This window comes from Balaenoptera acutorostrata, chromosome 14, assembly GCF_949987535.1.
Source record: "Balaenoptera acutorostrata chromosome 14, mBalAcu1.1, whole genome shotgun sequence".
Taxonomy (NCBI): Eukaryota; Metazoa; Chordata; class Mammalia; order Artiodactyla; family Balaenopteridae; genus Balaenoptera; species Balaenoptera acutorostrata.
Window position 1 is genome coordinate 30,877,802 of NC_080077.1, and position 27,988 is coordinate 30,905,789.

General features: G+C 35.3%; 1 protein-coding gene, 1 long non-coding RNA gene and 1 pseudogene across 2 annotated transcripts in view; all 3 read right to left on the minus strand.

Moving 5' to 3' along the window:
- The window catches only part of LOC130704733 (uncharacterized), a 75,033-nt gene extending 57,176 nt beyond the window's left edge, over positions 1-17,857 (minus strand). The window contains exon 1 of the long non-coding RNA XR_009005174.1: positions 16,191-17,857. This is a non-coding gene — a long non-coding RNA (uncharacterized LOC130704733). The remainder of the gene's footprint in view (positions 1-16,190) is intronic.
- The window catches only part of LOC103010248 (ADP-ribosylhydrolase ARH3-like), a 99,566-nt pseudogene that overhangs the window by 40,430 nt on the left and 31,148 nt on the right, over positions 1-27,988 (minus strand).
- Positions 22,074-27,988, minus strand: part of RPS12 (ribosomal protein S12) — a 39,738-nt gene continuing 33,823 nt past the window's right edge. Inside the window, exon 6 of the mRNA XM_057527714.1 lies at positions 22,074-22,151. Coding sequence (XP_057383697.1) covers positions 22,089-22,151 — 63 coding nt within the window. The 3' untranslated portion in view covers positions 22,074-22,088. The remainder of the gene's footprint in view (positions 22,152-27,988) is intronic.

Genomic DNA, 27,988 nt, shown 5'->3' on the forward strand with positions numbered 1-27,988 from the left:
ATTTCCTTTCCCATGTTAGGGAAGTTTTTGACTATAATCTCTTCAAATATTTTCTCGGGTCCTTTCTCTCTTCTTCTTTTGGGACCCCTATAATGCGAATGTTGGTGTGTTTATTGTTGTCCCAGAGGTTTCTTAAGCTGTCTTCGTTTCTTTGCATTCTTTTTTCTTTATTCTGTTCCATGGCAGTGATTTCCACCATTCTGTCTTCTAGGTCACTTATCTGTTCTTCTGCCTCAGTTATTCTGCTATTGATTCCTTCTAGTGTAGTTTTCATTTCAGTTATTGTATTGTTCATCTCTGTTTGTTTGTTCTTTAATTTTTCTAGGTCTTTGTTAAACATTTCTTGCATCTTCTTGATCTTTACTTCCATTCTTTTTCTGAGGTCCTGGATCATCTTCACTATCATTATTCTGAATTCTTTTTCTGGAAGGCTGCGTATCTCCACTTCATTTAGTTGTTTTTCTGGGGTTTTATCTTGTTCCTTCATCTGGTACATAGTCCTCTGTCTTTTCATTTTGTCTATCTTTCTGTGAATATGGTTTTCATGCCACAGGCTGCAGGATTGTAGTTCTTCATGCTTCTCAATAAATGTATCTTTAATTGCCATATGAGATGAAACTTTTTTGTAGAAACACTGAAATTAAGTGGCTGATCTTAATAAATCCAATTGGAGATAAGAATTAAGAGAAATCTTGTTCAGTTTATCTGTTCTTCCTAGTCTCTCAAAGAATTGATGAAGAAACTGAATCACTTTTAAGTCTAATTTATGACTTTCACCTTCTCAAGCAAATTAATAGGTACAGTACTGTCAGATAGTTTTATACTGACATAATTTCATAAAAATTTGTTCTTTGTAAAAACCTTACTTACGTCAAGTAGTAGGGTTTCTAAACTCAGTGTGAAGTCCTTTTTTGACCTAAATTCTAATTACTTTCTTATAAAATAAATTTCTTTGTAGAAAAAGCCATATTTATTGAATAACTTTTTTCTGTCTTAAATTTAAATTATTTGTGTTGTATATTATGTAATTACAAAGGAAAATGTGAATCTCTGAACTTTAAGTTTCCATTTTAAGTCCTTTCTTTTGTTTATTAATTTAAGGTCTGTAAAACCTGATCATAGCATATATTTGGTATTACTGATAAAGTATGCTTTAAGCCATTTTGATTCTTTAGGTCTCATTACTTCATTTCAATTCCATCTGTTACTCACTGACTTAATGGTTTCTATTGCTCAGCATAGGCTGATGCATTGTTAACTTTCCTTTTGGAATTTAAAATCTGGGGAGAAAGACTTCATTTTAAAAAGCAATTCAAGAAAATTCCATGGTTAAGCCTGTAGTGGAGAGACAATTAAATGTAGAGTTTCAGCATAAGTTGGGGTTGCCCAGAAAATACTCTAAGGGGGAGGTAGAAATTGAAATATGTATTCCAAGGTGGGTTGATGTGAAATAATAGAGTGGTAATAACAAGAATTGAGGAATTCTAGGGTTTCCCTGGTGGCACAGTGGTTAAGAATCTGCCTGCCAATGCAGGGGACATGGGTTCGAGCCCTGGTCTGGGAAGATCCCACTTGCCGTGGAGCAACTAAGCCTGTGCACCACAACTACTGAAGCCTGCTTGTCTAGAGCCTGTGCTCCACAAAAAGAGAAGCCACCACAATGAGAAGCCCAAGCACCACAACGAAGAGTAACCCCCGTTCGCCGCAACTAGAGAAAGCCTGCGTGCAGCAATGAAGACCCAATGCAGCCAAAAATAAATAATTAATTAATTTTAAAAGATTGAGGAATTCTAGTTGGAGAGAGGTAGACAGTGTGTGAACAAAATGAGGATGTGACACTTGCATAGGAATTCCGAGCGCAGTGATCTTTTTAAAGAAGATTGCTTAAGTGAGGAAGAGAATATTGGATGGCAAAATGAGCCAGATTTTGGATATTTTGTATACTAGAACCAGAAGTTTGAGTCTGATATAAAAGGAGTCATTTTTAATTACTTAAAGGAAATCCAGGGTGAAAGGAATCAATATAAACGATAGTGAGCAGTGAGAAGAGGCTAAATGCAGGCAAATCAGAGTAATCCAGGTATGAAGCATTCTGTGTATAGGCTGATTGTGGCTGTGAGAAAAGGGAGGAAAATAGATATTAATCATACATAAAGAGATTGATGACAGAGAGGATATTAAAAATAAGGGGGAGAAAATAAAGATGACTAAATTTTCAAGCCTGGATAACCATGAAAATGGTGAAAAGCCAACTGAAATAAATCCTAGTCCTAAATATTCTAAAAATATTATACATTGAGTGGACTTATTAGTAAGAATTTAATTAAACATGGGACTTGTCCTGGACTGCTGGAATTAAATTTTACAGTTCCATTTTTTTCTGAATTACACACTCGAATAAATGCAGAAATTCTCTTTGGATTTATTATGAGCTCTAGCAAAATAGACTCTTGATTAGGCATAAATTATTCTTGTCTTTAAAAATAAACAGTGGCAGAATGCCATGACTATGAAACGATCATGATGCTTCACCAAATCAAAACTGGATGAGAGTGACTTACAGAATGTAACTTTTTTGGGTGAAACACAGAAATAACTGGTTGGTCTTATCCTCATAAGTAATTGTTAAACTGGCATTAAATTGTATCAGTAAGTGAATAATAATTCATAAAATTAAATATAGAATATTACAATTTACGGTCATTTGGATCTACCATATTGTATCTGAGTGCTATCTAAATCCATGTTTATGAAAATAAACGTTCTAATCAGGATTTTACCTTTAGTGATGAATCTTTATATACACTGATTTTTTTACAAAATTTATTGTCTGTTTAATCCCCTGATAATTTTCAAAGTGGCACAGTTAACCATTTCCATTTTTTGTAATTTTTTTTACTGATTTTCAAAATAATTTTACAATGTAAATTATAAACGAAGATGTAGCTAATTTATGGTATTTTTACCCATATCAATTTTTACCTAAGTCATTGTGGGTATTTGGGTTTTTTTAATTATGTTGTGATTGTTATTTCTGTTAGAAAAATGTCTTTTGATCCCATTTTGTACATCTAAATTTGAGTTAGGAAAAGAATTGTGTGCAGATTTGATCTTCATTTTATTTTTTATTAAGTACTTATCGAGACTATTTTTCTGAGTTAAAATGGCAGAGTAGTACAGTCTTAAAATATTGAGATCAAAACTTTCTACTTCACATAATGAGACATCCAGAGCAGGGCCAGCAACAGTGGGAAACATGTGAATTTTCTTGAATGAGTCTGGAATAGCAGCCTGCTTCCACTGAACTAAGAATGAGTAATTTCTTCAGTAGCAAAACTCACCGCATTTGTCTGATTTTTAATTTTCAAATGTTTCCTCATTTTTAAGGAACATCCAAATACTCTTAATCTGCCAACAATATGAGAGCAATGAGCTCTCTTACAAAACTCACATGATGCTATCATTTCTAGCAGAAACTTTGTCTTAATTGTCTATGATTGTGTTACACCTTCTCCATAACGACATGTTTTCCTTACCTAAAATCATGGTGATTTCTGGGGCTATTTCCACTGCTAACTGTTGAATGAGCTCTGAATTCTGCGGGACCAGGAAAAATGCAAAAGCAAGTCCATAGATTTCACCACTTAAGGAGCAACTGGACATGGTTCATACTACAGTAAAATGCTTTGGAAATCTCTGCCCTACCTTCTGAACACCTTCTAGCAAGCACAGTGCTGCCTATGACTTTCGTTCTCTCAATTATTCATTTGTCACTTGCAAGACTTATTGAATGTATTTCTTGTCTTTGAGACATAACAAGAGAATATAATGTTTCTCTAGTATGAAGAAATTGGTAGCATGATGGATGAAACTTCAGGAACGTTACACTAGCTGGTTGTTTAAGCTTTAATAAGAAACACACTTGGGTCTTCCTTGCTAGATTTGAAACTTAACATGAATTGGCCTGCAAGGAAATCTAAGTACCATTTTTTGGTACATTTGGATTTTTACCTGTATCAATTGCTCAGAAAAATTGATATTTTCTAAGTGCTTGCTATTGAAGAGTTTTCTAAAATCCTAGAATTTAAAAAAAAAAATCTTGTTTCTGAGGCTTTAACATAGTACTTTTCAAATCTGATCCATATTTAAATCATTTCTCATATATTTTTAAAAAATTGTTTATTGCATCAAATACTGTTGTCTCATAAGCTATTTAACATATATTATAAGTATCATATTTTAATCCACCTGAAACAGTCCCTCTGTAACTCTAGTTGGAATAATTTCTTGAGCTAGTCAAAGGTCTGGAGTTGAGACAACCAAAATGAAATGTACTAAATAAAGTATTAAGTCCAAATATAAGCAACTAAAATAAAGACTTTTTGTAATTGGAAAAAAAAAAAGCCTTTTAGTTCTAGTCTCCAGATCAAGCCTTTTGACCTATCTCAACAACTAACCTGTGATTTGGTCAATAATCATGGTATTATTATGGGAGCCCTGAAATGTCATATAAAACACGATTCTAGAGAGCAGGTAGGATGATCATTAGGTACAAAATCAAGGATGAGAACCAAACTTGGGCATTAAAACTTCATTGTTTTCCATTTTCACCCCAAGAGACATTTGAACAATGACGCTTCTTTGTTTGGTAGACTTATACATTAAGCCTTATTGGACTTTCACATGACTATTATTTTATTTAATGACATTTCATACAGAGATCATAAGCAATTTAAATAAATGAAAGAGCAAACAAAATGTATTCATTTTAAATTATTCATATCGGGTTCAAAATTATTAAAGATAATTAGGTGATCATTTATTTTATCCAGATAAACATACTTGTTCCTTAAAAAATACTTTATTTTAATGTATAAAGATAAAAGAGATTATATTCACCTCATTAGATGATAATGAAAGTATTGTTCGCCAACTAAGCTCATTTCTGAGACACTTGTGATTTCTTTCCTGATCAGTCTGTCTACCAAAGAAGGATTATCGTGGCAGCAATTTGAGATTTACTCTGTCAGATCAGCTATTGATGACTTGAGACCACCCTTATCTGAGGTAGAAAATGGAGTTTTTGTTGAGAGAAAAAATGTTTATTAGTTTTTAAGCCATCTCACCTTTCTATTTGACACAAATAAGAGTGGTGGATATGACTCTAATGAACTTGAGTTCATTTTAAAGTACTGTTCATGTACACTTGTTTTATGTATTTTTGGTCCCAAGGAGTTTTGATTCCACTGACTATATCGAAAAAAGGTCAAAGTAAAAACTCAGATACTTCTGTTTTCCCACCAAACATTAAAAAGAGAAACTTGTACTGAGAACTAGGAAGATACAATAAAGGAGTAAAGTTTGTGATTTTTCAAATTATATACAGCAGCAGACTGGATCTGCTACTCAAACATTTTGGAAATTTCCCTCCTCTTTATTTAAATGTCATTTTATTTCCAAAAGTTTTGTACAAGAGTAGTATGTAAGTGTCACCATGTAATATGTTCTTCAAATGTATTTTCACCTTCTTTCATCTGATCAATAATGACTTTCAAATATTTAATCTGGTATAGCCCAAATTATTCCATATTAACAATTTAGTAACTAGGTAAAATGGTTCAAGTTTAACTGTATCTTCCCCCACCTACAGGTCATTGTTTAAATGTCTGATTGGGGTTTTCAAATTAGCCAATTCTATACTCGGTATTTATATTTAGCCCTTATTATTTTTGAGGAAGGGGTAGTTCCCATCCCTTCCTCAACCATCTTCAATCTAGCTTCTGTCTCCACAGCATTTCTGGGTCTATATTGACTTTTCAATTTCTTCCACAATCTTCACTTGGCAATTGCCACATACAATAGAGTTTTCTTTTTTAAACTATCATCTTACTAGCTCTCTTTGCCACATATAGACGCTGATAATGACAGCCCTTTTTAAAACCCTCCACCCCATTTATTACCCTTATGCTGCACATTCCTGGTTCTCTCAATAATGTGATGCCTGTGGATCTTCCCCCTCCGTTGTGAGATCCCCATTCTATGCCTGCCCCATCAATGTCTGTGTTCCCAGTATTCTATCTTCCACCTGGTGCTCCACATGGGTGATCTCATCTTTTACTTATCTGCTACTGATTTCCAAAATTATGTCACCAGTTCAGACCTTTCCCCATCTCTTCTCTTTGGAACTTCCCTCAATGTAAATCTCCAAGACCTCAGATTCAACACATCCCAAACTACTCACCATCTTCATTAGCCAGGGTCCCCAAGGAAATTGCTGATACACTTGACATAGCATAATTTAAGGAGAGTTGATACTGTTTACAAACGTGTCGCTATAGGGGAACCAACAAAGACAGTCCAGTAACACAGAGCTTACCATCCTGGGCCAAAGGAATGAGGGAAGGAAAAGTTAATAAAATAATGAAATCTGAAAGGAAGAAAACTGTACAATGATAAGAACATTGAGGTCTATTTAGAATCCATACAGGTCAGCATTATGGGAGAGAAGGAAGGGTAGGGAATAGATTTGGAGGAGCAAACAGAAGATACCAGCACAATACAAGCCTTTTGCTTCTTAGCATTCATTCTTATCCTTTGTTGGGTGAAAAGTGTGAAACTCCAACACAGGGAATTCAAGAAGTCCCACCAGTCACTGTACAATTGCAAAGTATAATCAGTTTGGTCATAACTCCATGTGAATCCTAGAATATTAGCCGTAACATGTTCTTCACATATTGTAGTGAGTAAAGAAAGGATAAAATAAACAGATACAACAAATAGAGTGTGCAGGAGTGTCTCACAGAATCCAATAGCAGAAATATAGCTAAGCCTCCAGAAAGAATCAAAGTAGAAACTGGGAGGCTCTTGGGAGTCAGAGGACTGCTCTTTCCACCTCTTCTCACTGTTTCTCTCAGTACATCTACTTTCTTCTATATTCTTCTTTTCTTTTGGTTGCAATTCTATCCATCTAACAAAAAATGACCACACCATACATAACAAACTTATACACCTCCTGTGTTTAAGAGACTTATTCAGATGGAGACCTAACTCTTTTAGTCTCAGTTGATATTTCCTGAAAGAGACAATATGACTACCCCAGCTTAGGTCCATATATCCACCTCTGAACAAATGAGCTATGTCCAGGGACACCTGCTTTGAGACCACGTGCCAGAGAAGAGGAACTGGGAAGATAACCCAAGAATGTCTATTACAGCATTAACTCTAAAACCAGAAACAAGGTTTCATATATTCTTGTCTCCCTTAGAAGACATAGCCCTGTTTGGGGTTTATAAAAATACTCAAAAATGTTGGTTGATTTTAATTTTCATCAGCTTTCTATTCTTAGTGGAGAAGGAAATATTTCATATTTGAGGATTGTGACACAATTATTCCCCTAAGATTCACTTCTCCATTTTGAGTAATTCTAGTGGTTTTTCCGCCCCCCCCCCCAGTGTCCTTCCTACTTGTATTTTCCTAGTCTCTAAGAATATTTAAAAAATTTTTGGTAATGGCTTCATTTGTCTCACCAGAAAAGAACTAAGGAGACTTCCCTGGTGACGCAGTGGTTAAGAATCCGCCTGCTAATGCAGGGGACATGGGTTTGATCCCTGGTCCGGGAAGATCCCACATGCCGCGGAGCACCTAAACCCGTGTGCCACAACTACTGAATCTGCGCTCTAGAGCCCACGAGCCACAACTACTGAGCCGGCATTCCACAACTACTGAAGCCCACGCACCAGGAGTCCGTGCTCCACAACGAGAAGCCACTGCAATGAGAAGCCCATGCACCGCAACGAAGACCCAATGCAGCCAAAAATTAATTAATTAATTAATTTTTAAAAATAATAATAAATTTACATTTAAAAAAAAGAAAAGAACTAGGGAGTATGCATGGTGCTCTGGTTATGATTTCACCACAACGGACCAATGTAAAATATAAAGGAATTGCTTTTCATTACCTAAGCAGTTCCTCACATTGTGCTTAACTTTGTAACCATATAAACTTCTGAGGCTCTCTAGAGAATTTTCTCCTATGCTTGAACAAGCCCTAATTTTATTTTTGTAGTGGTTTATTGTCATCTCCAAGTAACTGAAGAAGAATTAAATTAAATAGTTTATACCCTAAGGATAAAAAGAATCACACATTGACCCATACACACACAAACACACAATAAATTAAACAATTCTCAGCAATAATATTGTCAGTGATATTGTTAGTATTGTTATTCTGAGGCTGTTATGTGAGTAATATGTAAAAGCAAATTAGTCATTAGCAAATTAGATCACATTCTACTTCTAACAAACTCTTGAGAACCAGGAATTTCAGCCTGAGAGAAAAGAGATACACATTTACCAGAGAGACTAAAATCCTGTAGTCCTGTGGAAACATCAGTATAAACTTAAATTTCATCTTTTGTATATGTGCGCATGTGTGTGTTGTATGTAATATCTGGGGTTTACTTCAAAATAATATGGGAGAAGGAAACTAAATTGGGGAGTAGATGGAAAAAAGACTGGTTATGAGTTGATAATTATTTAATCTGGATGTTGAGTATATGAAGGTTTCTATACTATTCTGTAATTTTGGATATATTTGGAATTAGTTCACCTTTTTAAGTGAAAACTAGTAAATTAATTAAAATGCAGTGTAATGCAATGAGGGAAACTCTATAAACAGGATGATGGGAAACCTACCTGCATTCTAGTCCCCCATTTACAATATACAAACAAGATGCAAGGTCAAAAGCAAGTCATTTAACTTCTCAAAGTTTTTTTTTGACTCATTTGCAGAGGTGGGATAAAAGGTATCAGCCTCAAAGTAGGGAAACTAAACCAAATTGTCCATGGAGTTGATTTGAAGCTCTCAGGACGATTATTTGATAAACATCTCCAAACTTATCACAGCTTTCATGATTGAAATTAGATCACAACAGCACAAACTGGAATTTAATAAGCCATTATCCATTGGATTCAGTATTAGTTCATATTATTCAGACCCACAATTGGTAAAACTCATATCCTTAACTAAAAAATACAGTTAATAAATAGCCAACTATTGTAATTTAATCATAAAATTAGGTTTCCATTGATATGTGCAATTACAACCAATTTTGTCTCAAAAATCTTTACTTAGATCAGTATTGAAAAAAGTCAACAAGATCTGAGACATCTTCATTCTAACTTTAGGGTAGTTTAATAATTACAACCAAATCCAAATACAATAGAAAATACAAGAAAAATTGCAAAGTATTCTTTCAGAATGGCATTTTCAGGATCAACTTTACAAACATCCTTCTTAAAAAGTGAATTCTATAAAATTAATATTAAAACTATTTTTTCAAATCAGACCTAATCCACCCATATAACATAGTAAAGAGCTCATCTTTCAAATCTCTCAATTATGTATTTCTGTATCTGCTTGGACGGATTTACAGAGTATGCTTTAAGTTGTAAAACTTTTTCTCACTTAGTACCTTATACTTACAAAATAACCAGAAAAATTTGTACTCTTCCAGCCAACTAAAAAATTAAAAAAAAACAAACTCATTTTAGGATTTGCCCTTACTCATATACACACTCATTCAGCAAGCACACACACATGTGCGAACACACACATTTTAGTTGTACTAAACTTAATGTGAAATTTTAGATTAGAGTCTCATTTATTGGCAATTCTGGGAAAGGGTTTTAGCTTAATCCCCAGTTAATGAAACCCTTGCTAGTGAATTTCCTTTGTCAACACTGCATTTAATGTATAGTGCTTCATACCTGCTGGATCATCAAAACCTGCAAAGTGATTAGGCTCAATTGGAATGTGAAAGTTGGAAGGAAGGATTTTTGTAATATTTTATAAAAAGATTATGCTCATAAGTTACGTGGGCTGGCTCTGTTTAAAAAACCATTTTTCAGCTCCTTTATTTTTCTATTAAAATTAGTGAATAGTTATGCTTCAAACAACAAAGCATTTCTTACAAATCAATCCTGATTGATAGATAATTCCTTGGGAGAAAGAAATCAGGTCAGATACTGGCTCGGAAAAATCTGGCCACTGTTCTTTCTTTTGCTTTGTCAAGAATGGACACATATGTGGAAATGACTCCCAGAAAATTACAGCAAATGCCTACGCAGAAGATTTGGGGAAATGTACATATGATAATCAAACATTTAGGTTAAAGAAAGCTATCAGTGATTCATACACTATTTTTATATTACCCATTTTCAAAAATATGGGCTATAAGAACATTCAGTAAATACAAAATGCACATCACACTTTTTTTGAAGGATAGGAGGCACTTCCAGATTTGGCGTTGTCATCCAATAAAGTACTCTAGGTGGCTAAAGGAGAATTCCCACTAACAGTGGTAACAATCACAAGGCAGAAACAGGCATTACAGACATCACCAAAGGCAACACTTAGCTGTTAGTGTGAAAAATCTATGATGAAGTTAAAGTTTAATTTTATTGAATAGTATAAAATACAGTTCTTTGATAATAAAGTATAATGAAAATTCTACCCTGACCCCTTCATATTTGGTGTTTCTTCAAGGAAATGAATCCATAATTTCTACACAGTATCACCTTAAACCAATAAATATATTCCTATTCAGAATAAAGAAAGGGCCTAGCTATGAAACCCAAAACTGACAGCAAAACAGTAAAATAACATCTATATCTAAAGTTTGTCTGCTAAAAAGACCTCTCTTCTTATGTTTCTATGAATGGTTTCCTTATTTAAAAGTTGCAAATAATACATAGTTCAGCCAAGTGCTTTTCAGAAATTCTTGAGTCTTATCAGTTTGATGGTTACCATTTTTATTGGAAGAAAAACTAGGCAATTGAATAATTATGACTTTAATCCAAAACACTCTACAATTTCAGAGATATAATTACTTTGAGTGAGCTTCTTCAAAGCTTGGCTACATACACACAAAATCTAAAAAGCACACAAGGAACAAAAAATCCAGATGGAGGCCTAACCCCCAGGTGTAAAAGAAAAATGTCTGCCAGCTCTTCAGAGGGATTGGCTTAACCGCTTATGCAATGGTGTGAGGTTTGATAACCCTATTCTGCCCTTTTAGGAATAAAACCAAACATTTGTCTCCATGACCTCTGGTCCTGAATTTATCAGGCTATTACTTCAGCTTGTGAAAAGGTAATCTTCTTATTTCCTCTAGCAATACTACTTATTAACAAAAAAAATTTTTTTTTCCTAGGGAATTCCCTGGCAGTCCAGTGGTCAGGACTCTGCACCCTCACTGTCGAGGGCCCAGGTTCAATCCCTGGTATCTAAAATCCCACAAGCCACGTGGCCAATAAATAAATAAATAAATAAATAAAGTGCACAAGTCAATGGTTTAAAAAAAAATTTCTAGATTCTTTGTTCTACATGAAGGGATGTCATGATAAATATGACTTTTGACTTATTACAAAATACCAAGAGAAAAAGAGGTACACGTACATATGTTCACATACATATATTTATAGCACCTTATATTACAATGAGGATATTAGCTTTTAAAGAAAGCCATTCATCAAAAGAGAAAGTTGCAGGAAGGGGAAAGGAGCATACAGCCCTTTCTCCTGATACATGTGTTTAAATAGTCTGTCATCACCTTATTCTGTCTGAAGGCAGAATGGTCTGTGACATGTCAGGAGACTTTGCCCAATGTGACTAGAATATCATTTCCTTTCAGGCAGCTGTTTAAATATGAGATCAGAACTCTTTCTCCTCCTTGAACTGGGGAAGAGGGACTGTGGTACACTCATTCGTTAAAAGAACATTTTAGAATATATAACAATGCACTAATTTAAATCTTTGCAATCGGTGCTGTAATACTAAGAGCCCCCGAAGAGCCTTGAGCTTTTGTGGAAGTAGAATCTCTATAAATAGTAATGAGGTCAATTCTCTCATATCTTGAAGGGCGTGAGTGAAGGTTTATAGAATGAATGGAGCAAAGGCAGCCTAGGCCTGGATGTAGTGGTTTTCAAGTGTTTACAACACTTCTGCTCCAGTGACAGAGCAAAGCTGAAACTTACAGTCTCTTTAAAACATGAGACTCAAGCTCATTATTACCATAGTGGGTATTCTCTCCACTCTTTTACTGCTCCCTGAAACCATTCCTTCAGTTTATAGGTAAGTGTGCAATATTTTAAAAAGAAAGGCAAAAAATCACAAATAAACCAATTAAAGCAGCAATTTAAACAGGTAGCAGAAACCCCCTTTGGATCCATGTATGTACTCATAGAAGAAAAGTCAAGAAAGTAGGAATTTTTAAAAGTCATTCATTAATGATTGGGGACCTGAAGGAATAAATGAAGGAATGGGGTTCACAAATTTGGTTCTATGATTTCAAACAAAAGTACAAATTCAGGGCTTCCCTGGTGGCGCAGTGGTTGAGAATCTGCCTGCCAGTGCAGGGGACACGGGTTCGAGCCCTGGTCTGGGAAGATCCCACATGCCGCGGAGCAACTAAGCCCGTGAGCCACAACTACTGAGCCTGCGCGTCTGGAGCCTGTGCCCCGCAACAAGAGAGGCCGCAACAGTGAAAGGCCCGCGCACCGCGATGAAGAGTGGCCCCTGCTTGCCACAACTGCAGAAAGCCCTCGCACAGAAACGAAGACCCAACACAGCCAAAAATAAAAAATAAATAAATTAAAACAAAACAAACAAACCAACAAAAAAAAATTACTATTAAAAAAAAAGTACAAATTCAAATATAGTAAACTATAAGATTCAGTATCCATAAGATTAAAACATAGCATCTATTTGGGAAAAACATTCCTTATTGTGAGGCTACAGAAAAAAGTTTCCCACAGATTCTCACAAGTAAGACTCTACATAATGTCACAAACAGCATCCTTAATGTTGAAACAGCAACAAATTTAATAGAGGTATCTTTTTAATAATCAAAGCTAATGGCCTCATCTAAAGTACAATTTCATAAGCACAGTAAGGGTGGATTTGGGCAGAAGAGAGAGGTAATAATAAATATTGTACAGAATTGTGGCCCTCTGTGGCTTAATCTTGGTTAGAATTTAGAACATCTATGACTGGGTAAACAACATGTATTTCAAGCAATATTCCATACATATTCACCTAAGCTTTTGGGGCTGTTGAGTGATGTTAATATAGAGATGAACATTCCTATAAGTACCAAGAGTTATCAAGTAAGAGAAATATATAACTTTAATAAAAGATAATTCTAAAGGATTACTAGACTGTCAATAAAAATATCAATGTGGTATTCTTTATACAATGGAGGAAGAAATGAAAAAAGATCCTAACACTTACTTAAGAAACAAAACTTATGTAATAACTTTTTAAAGCCAATGGAAAATGAGAACACTGATGATTAGAGTCATCATATATTAAAATCCATTACAAATCTACAATTGTTAAATTCATATGGATCTGGTACAAGATCAATGGAGCAGAGAAATTATCTGAAACAGATTCTAGTTAATATGCATATGAACTTAATAAATGCTGACTAAGATCTTGGAAATAAGATTTTAGAAATAAGTGAGAAGTTCAAGAAATATTTACAAATTTTGCTGGGAGAAAATAAGCTATTTAGAAAGAAAATAATCTGAGATATTCAGCAGTCACTGTAACCAAAATAAGTTCCAATCGGATATGAAAATTTGTTGTTAAAAAAAAGAATTAATAAACTAGTAGAATATATAGGTGAAACCTGTTTAATCTCTTTTTAGGAAAAGACTTTCTTAAACAAATTTTTTTAAAGTATTTAATAAACTGAAGAGACATATGATAGAAACAATATATGAAATTTGATTGGATTTTGGATAAAAAATCAAAGAATATAAAAGGTTTATTTGGGAGATAGGGAAAATTCAAATATGAACTGGACATTAGATATTACAGAATTGTTAATTGTCTTAATTGTATTATTAATAGTATTCTAGTTATGCTGAAAAATATCCTTATTCTTTTTTTTTAAATTAATTAATTAATTTATTTATTTATTTTTATATTTATTTTTGGCTGTGTTGGGTCTTCGTTTCTGTGCGAGGGCTTTCTCTAGTTGCGGCAAGTGGGGGCCACTCTTCATCGCGGTGCGCGGGCCTCTCACTATCGCGGCCTCTTTTGTTGCGGAGCACAGGCTCCAGACGCGCAGGCTCAGTAGCTGTGGCTCACGGGCCTAGTTGCTCCGCAGCATGTGGGATCCTCCCAGACCAGGGCTCGAACCCACGTCCCCTGCATTAGCAGGCAGATTCTCATCCACTGCGCCACCAGGGAAGCCCCCCTTATTCTTAAGAGATATACCATGAAGAACTTAGCAGCCAAGTGTCTGAAGCTTACTTTCAAATAGTTCAAAATAATAAGTAAATCTCTTTCATTGTGTGTGTATACACATACACACACACAAAAATATATACTCACACACATACATATGCATGTATGTGTCATATATATGAGAGAGAAAGAGTGGGGGAGAAAAATCGACAAAACACTGTCAGCTAGTGAATCTAACTGAAGAGTATACAGGGCTCAGTGGATTATTCTTTCATTTTTTTCTGTAAGTTTGAATTTTTTTAAATAAAAAGTCAGAAGGAAAATTTTCTAGTAAGAACAGTAGATTTAATGAACTAAAAATGTAAAGCATCTGTATGTAAAACAACATGATACTTCTAAATTATATGACAAATGGTTATACACTTAAAAAATAGAAGGTTCATTAAAGTTGTTAAGGAAAACATTAGGACCTCAAAAGAAAAAATGAGCAAAAGATATAAACAGATGCTCCTCAGAAGAAATCCAAGTGACTAAATATGAAAAAAAAAAAGTCAACCTCGCTAGTTGCCAAAGAAAACAGAATACTATTTTTCCCTATAAAAGTAGCAGAGGGTTGTTTTGTTTTTTTATTTGTTTTGTTTCTAATGATTATACTTTATACTACAAGGGTACAAGGAAAGACATCTTTTCATTGTTGATGAATTTGTAAAATGGAACAGAGAGTCTGGAAAGAAATTCGGAAATGGTTTCAGAAGCATGAAAAAAGTGTATAAACTTTGATCAAGCAATTCTTTTCTGGCAATCTTCCTTATGGTAATAACAAAGATTGGGAAATAGTATGCTAAAAAATTGTCACATATGGCAGTTCTAATAAAGTAAAATAGAAAACAACCTCAATGTCCACTGTTAGGATAAAGGTAAACAAAACTTTTTACTACAGGGCACATCCGTTTGGCAGAACACTATGACACTATTAAAGATGTTTATGAAGCATTTAATGACAGAAGCATCATATAATAAAATGGTAAGTGGAAAAAACAGGGTACCAAGGCACATAAGCAGTCTGAAAAAAATTCATAAAAAATATTGAAAAAAATACTGAAGTATGATAAAATATGAACAGTTGGTGCCTATAAGTAGTGTGATTATCTCTGGCTTTTTTCTATTTTTTATACTATTCCATATGCCCCAAACTTTTCTCTATAGCCACATATGCGGTGAGATATGAGTAAAGTTCATTTAGAAATCTTTGAAAAGAGACTTTCCAGAGTACTCAGGTAACCAAAAACACACTGGAGTCCAGTCAATATTAATTTGGTACCGTGAGTGTGTGTATATATATGTTTACATAAAATGAAATAAAAACAAATTATTTGAGATAGATCATATACCCCAGAGATATAACTTTTTGAAAACTTTTCCAGCAAGCTCTTTCTTCCTGTGTTTTAATAAGGATCTAAATATTTCCCAGAGTTTTTTGTTTGCTAGTTTGTTCTGTTTCATGTTCTCTTTAATATCAGATAAAAGGAGTTGAAAGTTAAGTGAGTGGGTGTCACTGAGGTGTTGGGAGAAGGAAATTGTGGTGTTAAAACCTCAAATGAAGGACTCTGAACATTGCCCCCCCACCCGCCACTGTATCACTCCATACTTGTAAATTAGACACTTCTCTGAGTAAATTAACCTTTTCAGGTCATAGATAATCAAGTCAATTTTCTTGACAATGGAAATGTTTTACATCAAGTATCAGTATACTGGGAAAAACACACAGATGATCAATTTAAATTTTTCATATATTTAATTTTAATCTCCAATAAAGTTTAGACATGAACTGGAAAAGCTAATCATTTTGTTTGCACATTGACACTCTTTTAAACAGTCTACCCATAGTTCCCTCAGAACCCACTGAATGAGCAGCAAGAAATGTAACACAAACCTGAGCCATGGCTGATTGGACCAGAGGGGACACCTAATCCAAGCAAGGTCTCTGAGATTCTCTTTTCTGGGAATTTGCTGTTAAAACACAGAGAGATTGAACTGATTTTCTGAGGGCACTCTACCTGTCAAGTTGCTAGATTAGTGGCTAAGACTACCAACTGAAGACTTGGTGTGATAAAAAGCCAAACAATAGAGCCAATCTATGGGGAAAACCAAGAAAATGAATTAGAAACACAAAGCAACATAAAGAACACAAGTGGTGCAGAGAAGAGGCAGTTGATTAAGGAGCTATGGTTTCTGAGGGCTTTCTAGTTCTCTGTTCCAAAACCTCATTCACACCTTAGTGACACATCTCATCTTTGGTTTCACGAGATATGTCTGTTATCTTATTAAAACTCTCCCTTTATTTAAACAAACTTTAGATGTTATTTTGTTGCTTGAAACCAAAGCATCCCTGGGTAAATAAGTACTTGTCCTTTCTAAATTACATTAAAATATGGATAAAGCTTGTACTTTCTATCCACATTTAATAGATCAGGAACTGAGTCAAATAATTTAACATCATATGTTTACTTACTGTAGCCCTGTGACTAGAGTTAAGATATTTCAATTCCAGTTCTTCTGCTGTTAACTCTTCTGTGTCTAGAGGTAAATATGGCCAACGCTGTGCTGGTAACCATTGAACACATCAGCAAAGATCTGTCTACAAGGTGTTGTAACTGGATAACTGCTACATCTGGATTCTGCTGTGGTAGCACTATGTGAGGACACCGTGGGTTATCAACTCAGTTAAAAGCATCAGGACCATTAATTTGTAGTTCTACCATCAAATTCATAGAAAAACCAAAGGAAATTGTATTTTGACATTACTCTTAACAAAAATGTACTGCAGCTTCTATTTTAACCACAGCTATAGTTTCAGTGTTGAATGGTTCTTGTCATCAAGGGAAAAGCAAATAAAAATATTTTCTAACTCTACATTTAAAATTCTGATCTATAAACTCAGTAAAACATCTTCAGTTCTATCCAATAAAAAACAAACAATTGAAGTCAGCTAGAATCTACTATATGCCCTTAAATCTCCAAGTGTTCTGTATAACTAAAGCTATGTAGTTAATTTGCTAATAGCTAGCCTATAGATATCATTTATTGAGTGCCTACACTGTGCCATGGACTGGTCTATGTATTTTACACACATTATTCATTCATTCAACAAGTATTTATTTTATTGAATAAATACTGGATACACACTGTTCACATGTCATACTTACTGAGAATATAACAGTGAACAAAGCAAAGTCCCTGCTCTTAAAGAATTTTTTAGACTTCATTTAATCATTACAATTAACCTGCAGTTGTTACCATTTTTTTAGACCCAATGAGGTTAAATAATTCACCCAGGGTCACACAACAGATGAGGGGTAGCTTAGGCTTCTTAAAATCTCAGGCTTTTTCCATTTGACTACATGTTCTCATTAAATCATTGACTATGGAGAGAGAACCATATTTACAGCCAGGCGAACACTGTTGAGAAGCTGATAATCACTGATAATCCATGCCAGGACCTTCTCACATATACTAGTTCCTTGATGAATTTACTACAAATGTAGATTACTTCCCATAAAGTAATGTTCTCATTGAAACCAATATTTCCTAAATTACTTAAACAACCTTTGAAATTTATCATTGGATTATCACTGGATTGGAATCTAAAATACTCTACAGTCAATATGAACAAAATTCCAGATGTTCAATATAAGATGAATGCAAGTAATTTTATTAAACCAAATTAGGTTGAATTTATTTTTAATTTGATCCATTCATATATATGAATGGATCAAATTATACATATAATGTGCCAGAACAAGTTCTAGGTGCTGGGATACAGCAATGGAAAAAAATCCCTACTCTGATGGCATTTACATAAAATATATATTTTGTTATATGGCAGCAAGTGCAGTAAAGAAAAATAAAGCATGGAAGAGGGCTGGGAGTATAAAGGGCTAGGACTTACAATTTTAAATAAGCAGGTCAAGGAAAGCTTCATTGAAAAGGTGAAATTTGAACAAACTATTAAAGAAATTGAGAGACTGAGCCACAAGGAGATCCAAGCAAAGGACACAAGTTCAATATCCCCGACATGTGTGTATCAAAGCTATCAGGGTGTCAGGATTAGAGAAGTAGCAGGCACCAGATGATACAGGACTCATAGGCATCATGAGGAGATCAGCTTTTACTCTGAGTGATGTGGGAAGTCATTGGAGAATTTTGAACAAAGAAATGATATTATATGTCTTAACTTCTTGAAAGTATCCCTGGCTGTTGTATGGAGAATGGACCATAGGAAAGGACAGGGTGGAAAGAGGGAGACAATTTGGGAGATTTGTAATAATCCAGGTGGGAGATGATGGTGTCTTCCATCAAGAGTAGAAGTGGCCAGATTTCTGGATATTACTTTGATCATAGAGCCAATAGGATTTGACAACAGATCAGATTTGGGGTTTAAGAGAAAGAAAGAAGTCAAGGATGAGACCAAGGATTTTGGTCCAACTAATGGGAAAGATGGAGTTGCCATTTACTATGGGAGGAGCGTGCTTGAAAGATCAAGAGTTCAGTGTGGGGCATGGAGAAAGCATTTTTCACAGGAGTGATCACGTGCATCAAATGCTACTGAGAGGCTGAATGACATAAAGACTGAGAATTTACTATTGGATTCAACAATGTAGAGGTCATTGGGGACCTAAACAGAGCTGTTTTGGTGGAGTAAAACGATAAGAATGAAAGGCTGATTAGCGTGGATTCAAGAGGCATGGGGAAAGAGGAATCAAAGGCAACAAGTCAACTCTTTTGAGAAATTATTCTATAAGCAGAGAAAATGGGCAAAACCTGAAAGAGAAAGTGGGGCTGAGGAAGATTTTCTTCGTAACAGGTTAAGACTGAAGAAAGAACATGTTTGTCTGTTGATAGGAGTGACTCATTAGAAAGCAAAGAATTGATGAAGTTTGTTCTTACAAAAAAAGAGGGCAATATAGTGAAGAAGGTGGTCTTAGAAGAGTGGAAAGTTCATCCACATCCGTATATATGCTTTTATGATTATAATCTCTCAATATATTACATGATTTTTATAATTATTCCTACACTGCTCTTACTGAAATTTAGAAGTTTATTTGCCAAGAAGACTGCGTATTTTCTCACACAATATAAATTTAATTTATCAAGAATAAGTAATCTTGCTCAAATTTTCATCACTATTTTTTGAAATGTATTCAATAATAAATATTTTCATGTTTACACTATGGTTGCATGAAGTAGTAATGTATGCATGAATGTTAAGAGGCATGTTATGACTTAAAAAGGACACGGTTTCCCCCTAGAACCTGCCCCCACTTCTCTGCTATATATGGTGTACATTCAAACTCTCTCTAGATTTCTGACCCCCAAAAAAGTTTTGGAATTATTTTAAAAGGCTTTATATATATTTAGTATGACAATGAGTTACCTCTTTTGATATCATACCTTACTGAAAACAAACTTGATAATTACAAAGGTCACAGATTATTTTTGTTTTGAATTTTTTAACAAGAACCTTCCAAATTTAAAAAAATAATAAACGTTTATGTTGAAAACTCAAGAATTCTATTTGGGGCTTTGTAAATATGCATAATAATCTTAAATTATTTTAATTAGAAAATAAATCTTACAGCTTTAGAAAGCAAAGACTCCAGGATCATACACTGTAGCTCTCAAAGGTATATAATTGTCAATTAATCATTTATCTATTCACTCAACACCTTATCCTCATGTACAATTTTACGAAATTGATATTCAAGTGAAATTCAACATATTATATTTTGACAATAACATGCATACATCAATTATTCTCTGTAAAACAGAAAATGTTGTTCTAACATTTATTGAACATCTAATGTGAAGACATAAGTACTATCATTTACTCTTGTTGTATAGAAGAAGTTAGATAAACTGCCCAGGCCACATAGATAGAAGTTCTGGAATTCAAATCAAGCCTGTGTGATTCCAGAAGCCAGATGTAAACCATTACCTCACACTGTTATCTGTACCATGGTACCCCTTACACATCTACTAAATCAAGATACAATTCCGAGACACTTCACCTACCTAGAAAAAAATGTATCCACAAGAGAACTACAGTTAAAAATCTATTCTTTCCAAGAGACCTTCAAGATGGCAGAGGAGTAAGACGTGGAGATCACCTTCCTCCCCACAAATATATGAAAAATACATCTACACGTGGAACAACTCCTACAGAACACCTACTGAACGTTGTTAGAAGACCTCAGACTTCCCAAAAGGCAAGAAAATCCCCACGTACATGGGTAGGGCAAAAGAAAAAAGAAAAAACAGAGACAAAAGAATACAGACGGGACCTGCACCTCTGGGAGGGAGCTGTGAAGGACGAAAAGTTTCAACCTTGCTATTCAAAGTATGGTCTAGCAGGAACCAGCCATATCAGAATCACCTAGGAGACTGTTAGGAAGGCAGAACCTCTGGCCACATCATCGACCTACTAAATCTCAAGGTGATTCTTGGGAAGCACTGCACCTGTGTCCTAATGCTGATTTGGTTATTTCCTTAGCATGTAACTAACTCTAGGCAAGTGCTTTCATCTCTAAACCTAAATTGCTCATCTCTAAAGTGGAAAGGATTCCCGCCATGCTAATTCAGGGGGTTGATAAAAGGATCAAATGCAATGAACTATGTGAAAGCACTTTGAAAGCTATAAAGCACCACTAGAAATCTCCCCTAAAACAGGCGTCTGTGTTCAAGGAAAATCCAAGGGGCCAGGGCTGGTGCCTGGAATGTCTTGGCCACGTCCCTCACAGCTGCCTCCACTATCCCTGTATATAAACAAAGCCTCAGAGAAACATCTCACTTGGTAAAATAAATACTCAGGTTTATGAAAGTGTCATGAAGCTGAGTTACCCCAGGAGATTCATAGGGTGATGCCTGACCCAGCTGCTCTCCAAATCAAGCCAAGGAATTTGCCCTCGTGTCAGTGCACCTGCCACCGCTCTGTGACGTTCCTGGTTACTCCCTTTCTATTTTTCTCATCTAGTATCATCGGAGGACTATGGGATGACTGAGGAAACAAGGCAAGGCAGGAGCTGGGATTTCCTGAGGAGTAGCATGTCAGGTAAAAAGTTGACAGGCTCAGGGCGCTCTCCAACCATGAAAGTAAACTGTCACGCAGCAGATCTTTCAGTCCCCTGAGAACTGTCACTTGGAACTTTCTAGTTCAGCAAGTGTCCTCTAACAAAAGTTTTAAAATTATTAAAAATGAATATTTCATTGTTAAAAATTGTTTTCCACAAGACCCTGCTCCTGGAGGTGTTTAAGAAAAAGAATTCTGAGCTCAGGTAAATTGGGGATGCTGATCACCACCCCACCTCCTGGAGGAGGGGCACAAAAAGAATCCGATTTAAATTTGCCGAATCAGCATTTTCCAAACTTACTTGACAGCAGAACACTTCCTTGCAGTATTGCCTATTAACACACTGCAGTTTAAACAGTAGTTCCACTAAGAACGTATCTTGAAAATCACTGTCTTTTTTTGGTTATAATATTTAATGTAATCTTAATAGCATAGCACTACTTTTGTGGAAATGAAATATTCTAGCCTGGAAACTTCTTGACTACAGGAGCTGCTGTTTTTTTACTCTCCAGCATTTAGCAGAGTACAAGGCATTTAGCCAGTTCTCAGTGAATGTTTGTTAAATTTTAAAAATCAAAATAGAACCCTTTTTTTTTTTTGCGTGAGAAAAGATATTCTCACTCTATACCAAAAGGATATGACGAGTTTCTATGTGTGTTTGTTTGTTTGTTTTTTGAGGAACGAGAGCCCAGTTTTTTTACTTGATCAGTTCTTGCGTTTGGTGTACTCCTCGATGACGTCCTTGGCCTGAGCCTCTTTGCCATAGTCCTTGACCACCACACAGCTGCAACCCACCACTTCACGGGGTTTTCCCTCTCTGTCTACCCGTTCCCCTAGTTTCTTGTCACCAACCTTAATCAGGTTGATCTGGTGCTCAGCACAAAGGGCCTCCACCAGCTTGACCTACACAGGCTCATCACAGTTGGAAGCACACAGAGATGGGCTTGGCGCTTGCCTAAGGCTTTGGCGGCTTCGCGAATTCCACGTGCTAGGCCATCGTGGATGAAAGCGGGCCTCAGCACCTCTTCCAGAGCAGTATTAACGTCCATTACACCTCCAGCAGCAATGCCTTCCTCGGCCATGGCGGTGGGTTATAGGTGGAGCTGAATCTTGAGTGCACCCGCGCCTCCGCGGCCACAGGGAGAGAGCTATGATTAGTTTTATAATTGGTTTTATGTGATGGATATGTACATTCAAATAACTTATTTGGGCTGATTACTTGCTACTGTAAGTAACAAATAAGGAAAGGCCATCCTAAAAAGGAATTTATACATAAGAATACTGTCAACCATCATAGTTTTTCAACATTTATAACATATCATGGTTCAATATTTCTAATGAACCAGAAGTTACTTTTTTAAAAAAGGCAGGAGCTAGTGTCATTCTCTATAAAATAGTGTGGAAGGTGAATTGTAAGCCTGACAGTCTACGGGGACTTGGAATCACCGTTCAAAGTTTATAGTCCTTAGTTATCAAACTGCTGGTAAAGTATAAAAATACATCCAGGGGGTCTTGATTGTTCTAAATCACCGCTGGTGGTTCAGCATCACATCCCAGACCTCTGCACTGTGTCCCGAGAGAGGCATTTTGAGTCTGCAAAACTATCAGAAAAAAAAAAAAAAAAAAAAAAAAAACAGGAAGAGAGGGCTGAGTGGGGAGGAGAAATGAGCATTCTAAACTGAAAACAGAAACATGGATGCTGACGCTAACAGAGTTTCCTCAAGGAGAGAACCCTAGGTAAGCATGCGTAACTTTGAAGTGACCCACAAACCTCTCTCCTTAAAGAACCTTCTCCATCTTACCCAGATTGTATTTCCCATAACGGGAAATACAAGCCCTTTGGGTTCTGCTCAAGTGAATGATTTGCCGCAGTCACAAGACCAAGTGACTAAATATTTCTAGCAAGCCCATGTATTTATTGAATCTTGCTTTTAGAGATTTTTTTCAAACCTTGGCCTTAGAAGGATGAGAGAAATACAACCTGGGAGCAAAAATCTGGTCTTCCTGAGCTCAAAACAGGATTTGACATAAATTGCTCTATTAACAAAATGCCCTTTGTTACAGCCCGAAGGAAAAAAAAGAGGTCATCCTGTGCAAAACCATTTTCTAAAGGTTGTCCCAAGGACCCTACTGGTTTCTCGTTAAATCTCAAAAACTGCCTGAGATTATAACCCCTCTCCCATTTGTTTAACCTTCTATAATATTATTTTCAAATGTTTCTTCGATGCTACTAACAATTGAACAATATTATTTTTAGTCTCAAATTTCAAATTTAGCATTTCTTTAGTATTTTTATATGTTACATCAGATTTTATACACTATTTAGGTAAGCATTCGTATGAATACAAACACACACACATATTTACACAAAACCTTTCAAAAAATGGTGATGAGAACTGGTTTTAGATTTTTAGGTATACCTATTATCACTGTAGTATTCATACAAGACAAATAAAATGGAGAGAAAAAATCCAAAGGAGGCTCAATAAAATATGCATTAAGAACATGGCAGATATTTATTTAACCTCTTGAAACCTCAGTCTCTTCAGCTGTAAAATGGAGATAATATTGATAACCTACAATCATAAAGTGTTATAAGGATAAAAAGAGGGTATATTTAAAACAATTAGCCTTTATAAATATTAGCTAATATTACTGATGTTGCTGTTGTTGTTTTTTATTACCATTATTATTTTAAACTTCTTAAAATTAAAATTATTTTTAGGGAATCCCTATAGATTGTTATTCAACAGAAATTTACCAATGCTAAATATGGAGAGGCAAAAGAATATGGCTAATGTTACAACATAAATTAGAACTAGGAACAAGGTTTTCTATCTGAGTTCTGAGCCTATTCTGAGTTCCATGCTGATCTCTTTTTAGAATTTAACCAACACTGACAAGTCAGCACTTTTGAAAGGCGAATATAAGGGAATCCACCAAAAAGTAGGTTACACAAGTTTCCTGGTGACCAAAATTGAGTCATTCATATATAAATTGGGTTCATCCAAACCATTGTTTGAATTTGAATATTGACATTAAAATTCATATAAAATACAAAATTATTAAATATGTTGTAAATTTATATTCATTGTACATTATTGTGACTTTCAAGCAGAAAAAAGACAAAAATAAAAGAAAAAATGTAAAAAGGAAAAATGTATATATTTCCTCTCATACATGATCTTTGCTTTATTCTGTATTCTGTTGAGAAAATCAAATAAAAATATTAACAATATTCCTATAATAAAAGTTTCTCATTTTGTTTTGTTGTTGTTCTGTATCTAAGATTCTGGAATATGGGAAACTTTCACAAAATTATTTTGGTAAAATAAACACAAAGAACTTTCTGAAAGGCTTTAACTTCATATTTTACATTCAATAGGATTCTCCCAAGATTTTAGACCAAATATCAAATCTTCCATATAGTACACAAACTTGACACATAATAAGTTCTCAAGATAATATACTTGTTGAAATAGAGAATAACAATTTATTATGAAAGTGCCTATCAGAGTGCCTATACTCAATAGGCCCTCAATAATAAATGATTGTTGGATCCGAATGTTATCACTTCTGTACCAAAATGACAGCACAGAATTGTAATTAAAGGATTATAAAACGGTTGACCATCCCTCAAGTGGAAAACCTTCTAAACTGTATTAACTTTTATGCTGTGATAGGAAGGTTCATAAGTACTCTAAATGGGCCTTGAAGGGCAAATTGGATGAAGTGGGCTTAATGGTATTTCTTTAGTGCAGAATGTTACATTAAGACCTTCCTGAAAACCCCTCTTTGAAGTACACTGCCCCACCATCCTCATAATAACCTTGCATTTATCAGGCCTTGATTCTGTGGTGTAAAGAGTAACGTTTCTTACCCCATATTACACATGACAACTTCTTTTGGCTACAGACAAAAGTGATCTCAGGTATATTTAAAGCAAATGTATAATGGGAGTGATAATGTACAACAACTGATAAATATCATGCCCAACACATTTATTAGATGTCCTTACATATCTCTTGAAAGTACTAATGTTGGAATGGGTGATAAATTGACTTAAGGTTGAACACTAGTGTGAAAATTGAGAAGTCCTGGATAGAACTGGAGAGCAGGGAGTTTTGAAAGACTAGAGAAGAAAGGATGAATGAGAAATAAAAATATACAGGACTTCCCTGGTGGCACAGTGGTTAAGAATCCGCCTGCTAATGCAGGGGACACGGGTTCGATCCCTGGTCCGGAAAGATCCCACGTGCCGCGGAGCAACTAAGCCCGTGCGCCACAACTGCTGAGCCTGTGCTCTAGAGCCCTCAAGCCACAACTGCTGAGCCTGTGTGCCACGACTACTGAAGCCTGCATGCCTAGAGCCCTTGCTCTGCAACAAGAGAAGCCACCACAATAAGAAGCCCACGCACCACAACGAAGAGTAGACCCACTCGCCGCAACTAGAGAAAGCCCACGTGCAGCAACGAACCCAACACAGCCAAAAATAAATAAATAAAATAAATAAATAAATAAATTTATATATAAAAAAAGAAATACAAATATACGGTGGAGTTTTCTAAAAATAAAGTAATAAGAAAATATAAAACCTACAAAAGAGGTTGATAAAGTCAAAGGGATGTCTAAGGAGACAGAGTATCAGAAAGCTTCAGGTACCATCCTAAACTTGAGAGTTAGGCTTGCTCTCTACAAGCTACGGCTGTCTGAATTTAGTAAAGCCACATGGTGGAAACTATCCTAAATCAACTGGCATAGTGGATATTGATTATAGCAAAACCCTTGATACAGTCTCTCAGGATAAATTTCTAGATGAAATAATGATCACAGACCATGTTTTATTTTTTCCCAAGACCTATCATATTGCCTGATATATAGAAGGCACTTAATAAACTGAAAGAATCAGGAATGTGACCTAAGGAATACAACATTAAATGGATTCATAGCTGGCTGGAATATATTTATCAATCAGTGCATTACTATCATCCCTATTGAACTCTAAATAGGGCAGAGACCATGTAATATTCTTTATCTTTGCATCCCAAGGCTGAGCAGAGAATGCATAAGTATTTTCAGATCAGCTGAACTTGGAGGGAGATGTTCAGTGGCTCATCACAGAACTCAAATGTTCAACATTTTTATCTGTGATGTGAATGAATACCTTAGAGATTTAAGCTAGTCAAATGTGCAGATGATACAACTTTTGGATGGTTATCATTACATAAAATGCTCAAATACTTTATTATCAATAGAGCATCTTAATACATATTAAATATAGCAGTTAATGGGGTGGTAGCAGCAATATTAATTGAGTAAAGTCAGAACCATTAGAAACAACTAGATCCAAAGGTAAATTTAGGGAAAACTGTGTTACCTACTCTCAAACAAGATTATTTTCCCCCTCTGGATGCCATTTAAATAGGTAGTGAAAATTTGAAACAGAGTCTAATGTAAATATGTAATATATGTAATTATGTCTGATTTAAAATTTGGGGTGAGTTTGAAAAAAGTTTTGAAAACTTGATCTGAAAGCATTTAAAGAAGCCATTTCATGACAGTGCCCAAAAAATAATTTGGCAAAAATAACACTTACTGAGTGGTCACCAAAAACATGTGCTGAATGATCAGCTAATTAAAAAAAAAAAAAATTGTTGTTAAAATTACAGCATAAAATAGGTTGTGAATAGGCCCTTGGCTGGGAATGCACCAAATTAGAATACAGGGTCCATCTGGCAATCTCTGAACCTGAGCCAGGGCCATGAAAACCAAGAGACTCCGCCCTACATTTGGCGACAGTTGTACTTTCTAAGCAAGAGGATCTCAGGAGACCTCTGAACCTGTAGGGCGATGGGGACCAAGATGTGGGGACAGGGTTCCTGGGCCATGATTCAGCGAGGAGTGCCCATTTCACATCCCACGAAGATCACAACGGTAAGGATAATGGCCCTAGCTTCCACATTTTTTTTTTGTTTGTTTAAACAGTTTCTTTCCTGCCATTTCTCACAAAATAAAAAGACATATTCAGAGGTAAATTTCTATAAGAGAAATTTCTGACATATGCAGAAATGTGCACAGAGTTAGATTCTGACTGTGTAATTTTATCCTGTCTTCAGCAAGAAATTTAGAATTTTCTCCAAACTCATAATTTTTTGAGAACATTGTCATCTCACCATGACAGCAACTTGAAGGAGTAAAAAAATTTGAGGGAAAGAAAATTAAAACATTATTTTAAAAGACTAAGGATTGCTATGGAGCAGTCGGAGGAGTTTAGAAGAATAGTCCAGTGACTAGCGTTTTGCCAGATCATTTGCCAAAATGTTGACATGAAAGTTCCCTGAAAACTTTGTCTTAGGTTTCCGAAAATTTCTCTGAGGAAATTGCTAAAAGAATAAACAATCAGTTCAATTGCATACAGTGAAGAATCAAGTCCACATCCAATGTGCATATTCTGTTTATAGCTGGGAAGAATTTAAATTACTTGCCTAGCACTCCTTTTTTCTTTTCAAGTATAAACTAACTCAAAAAATTAAGTAAAAATTGATGATCTAGCAATGTTTCTCTGGCTGCCATACAGTATGGGCAATGAGTTCTAGACTCCAATT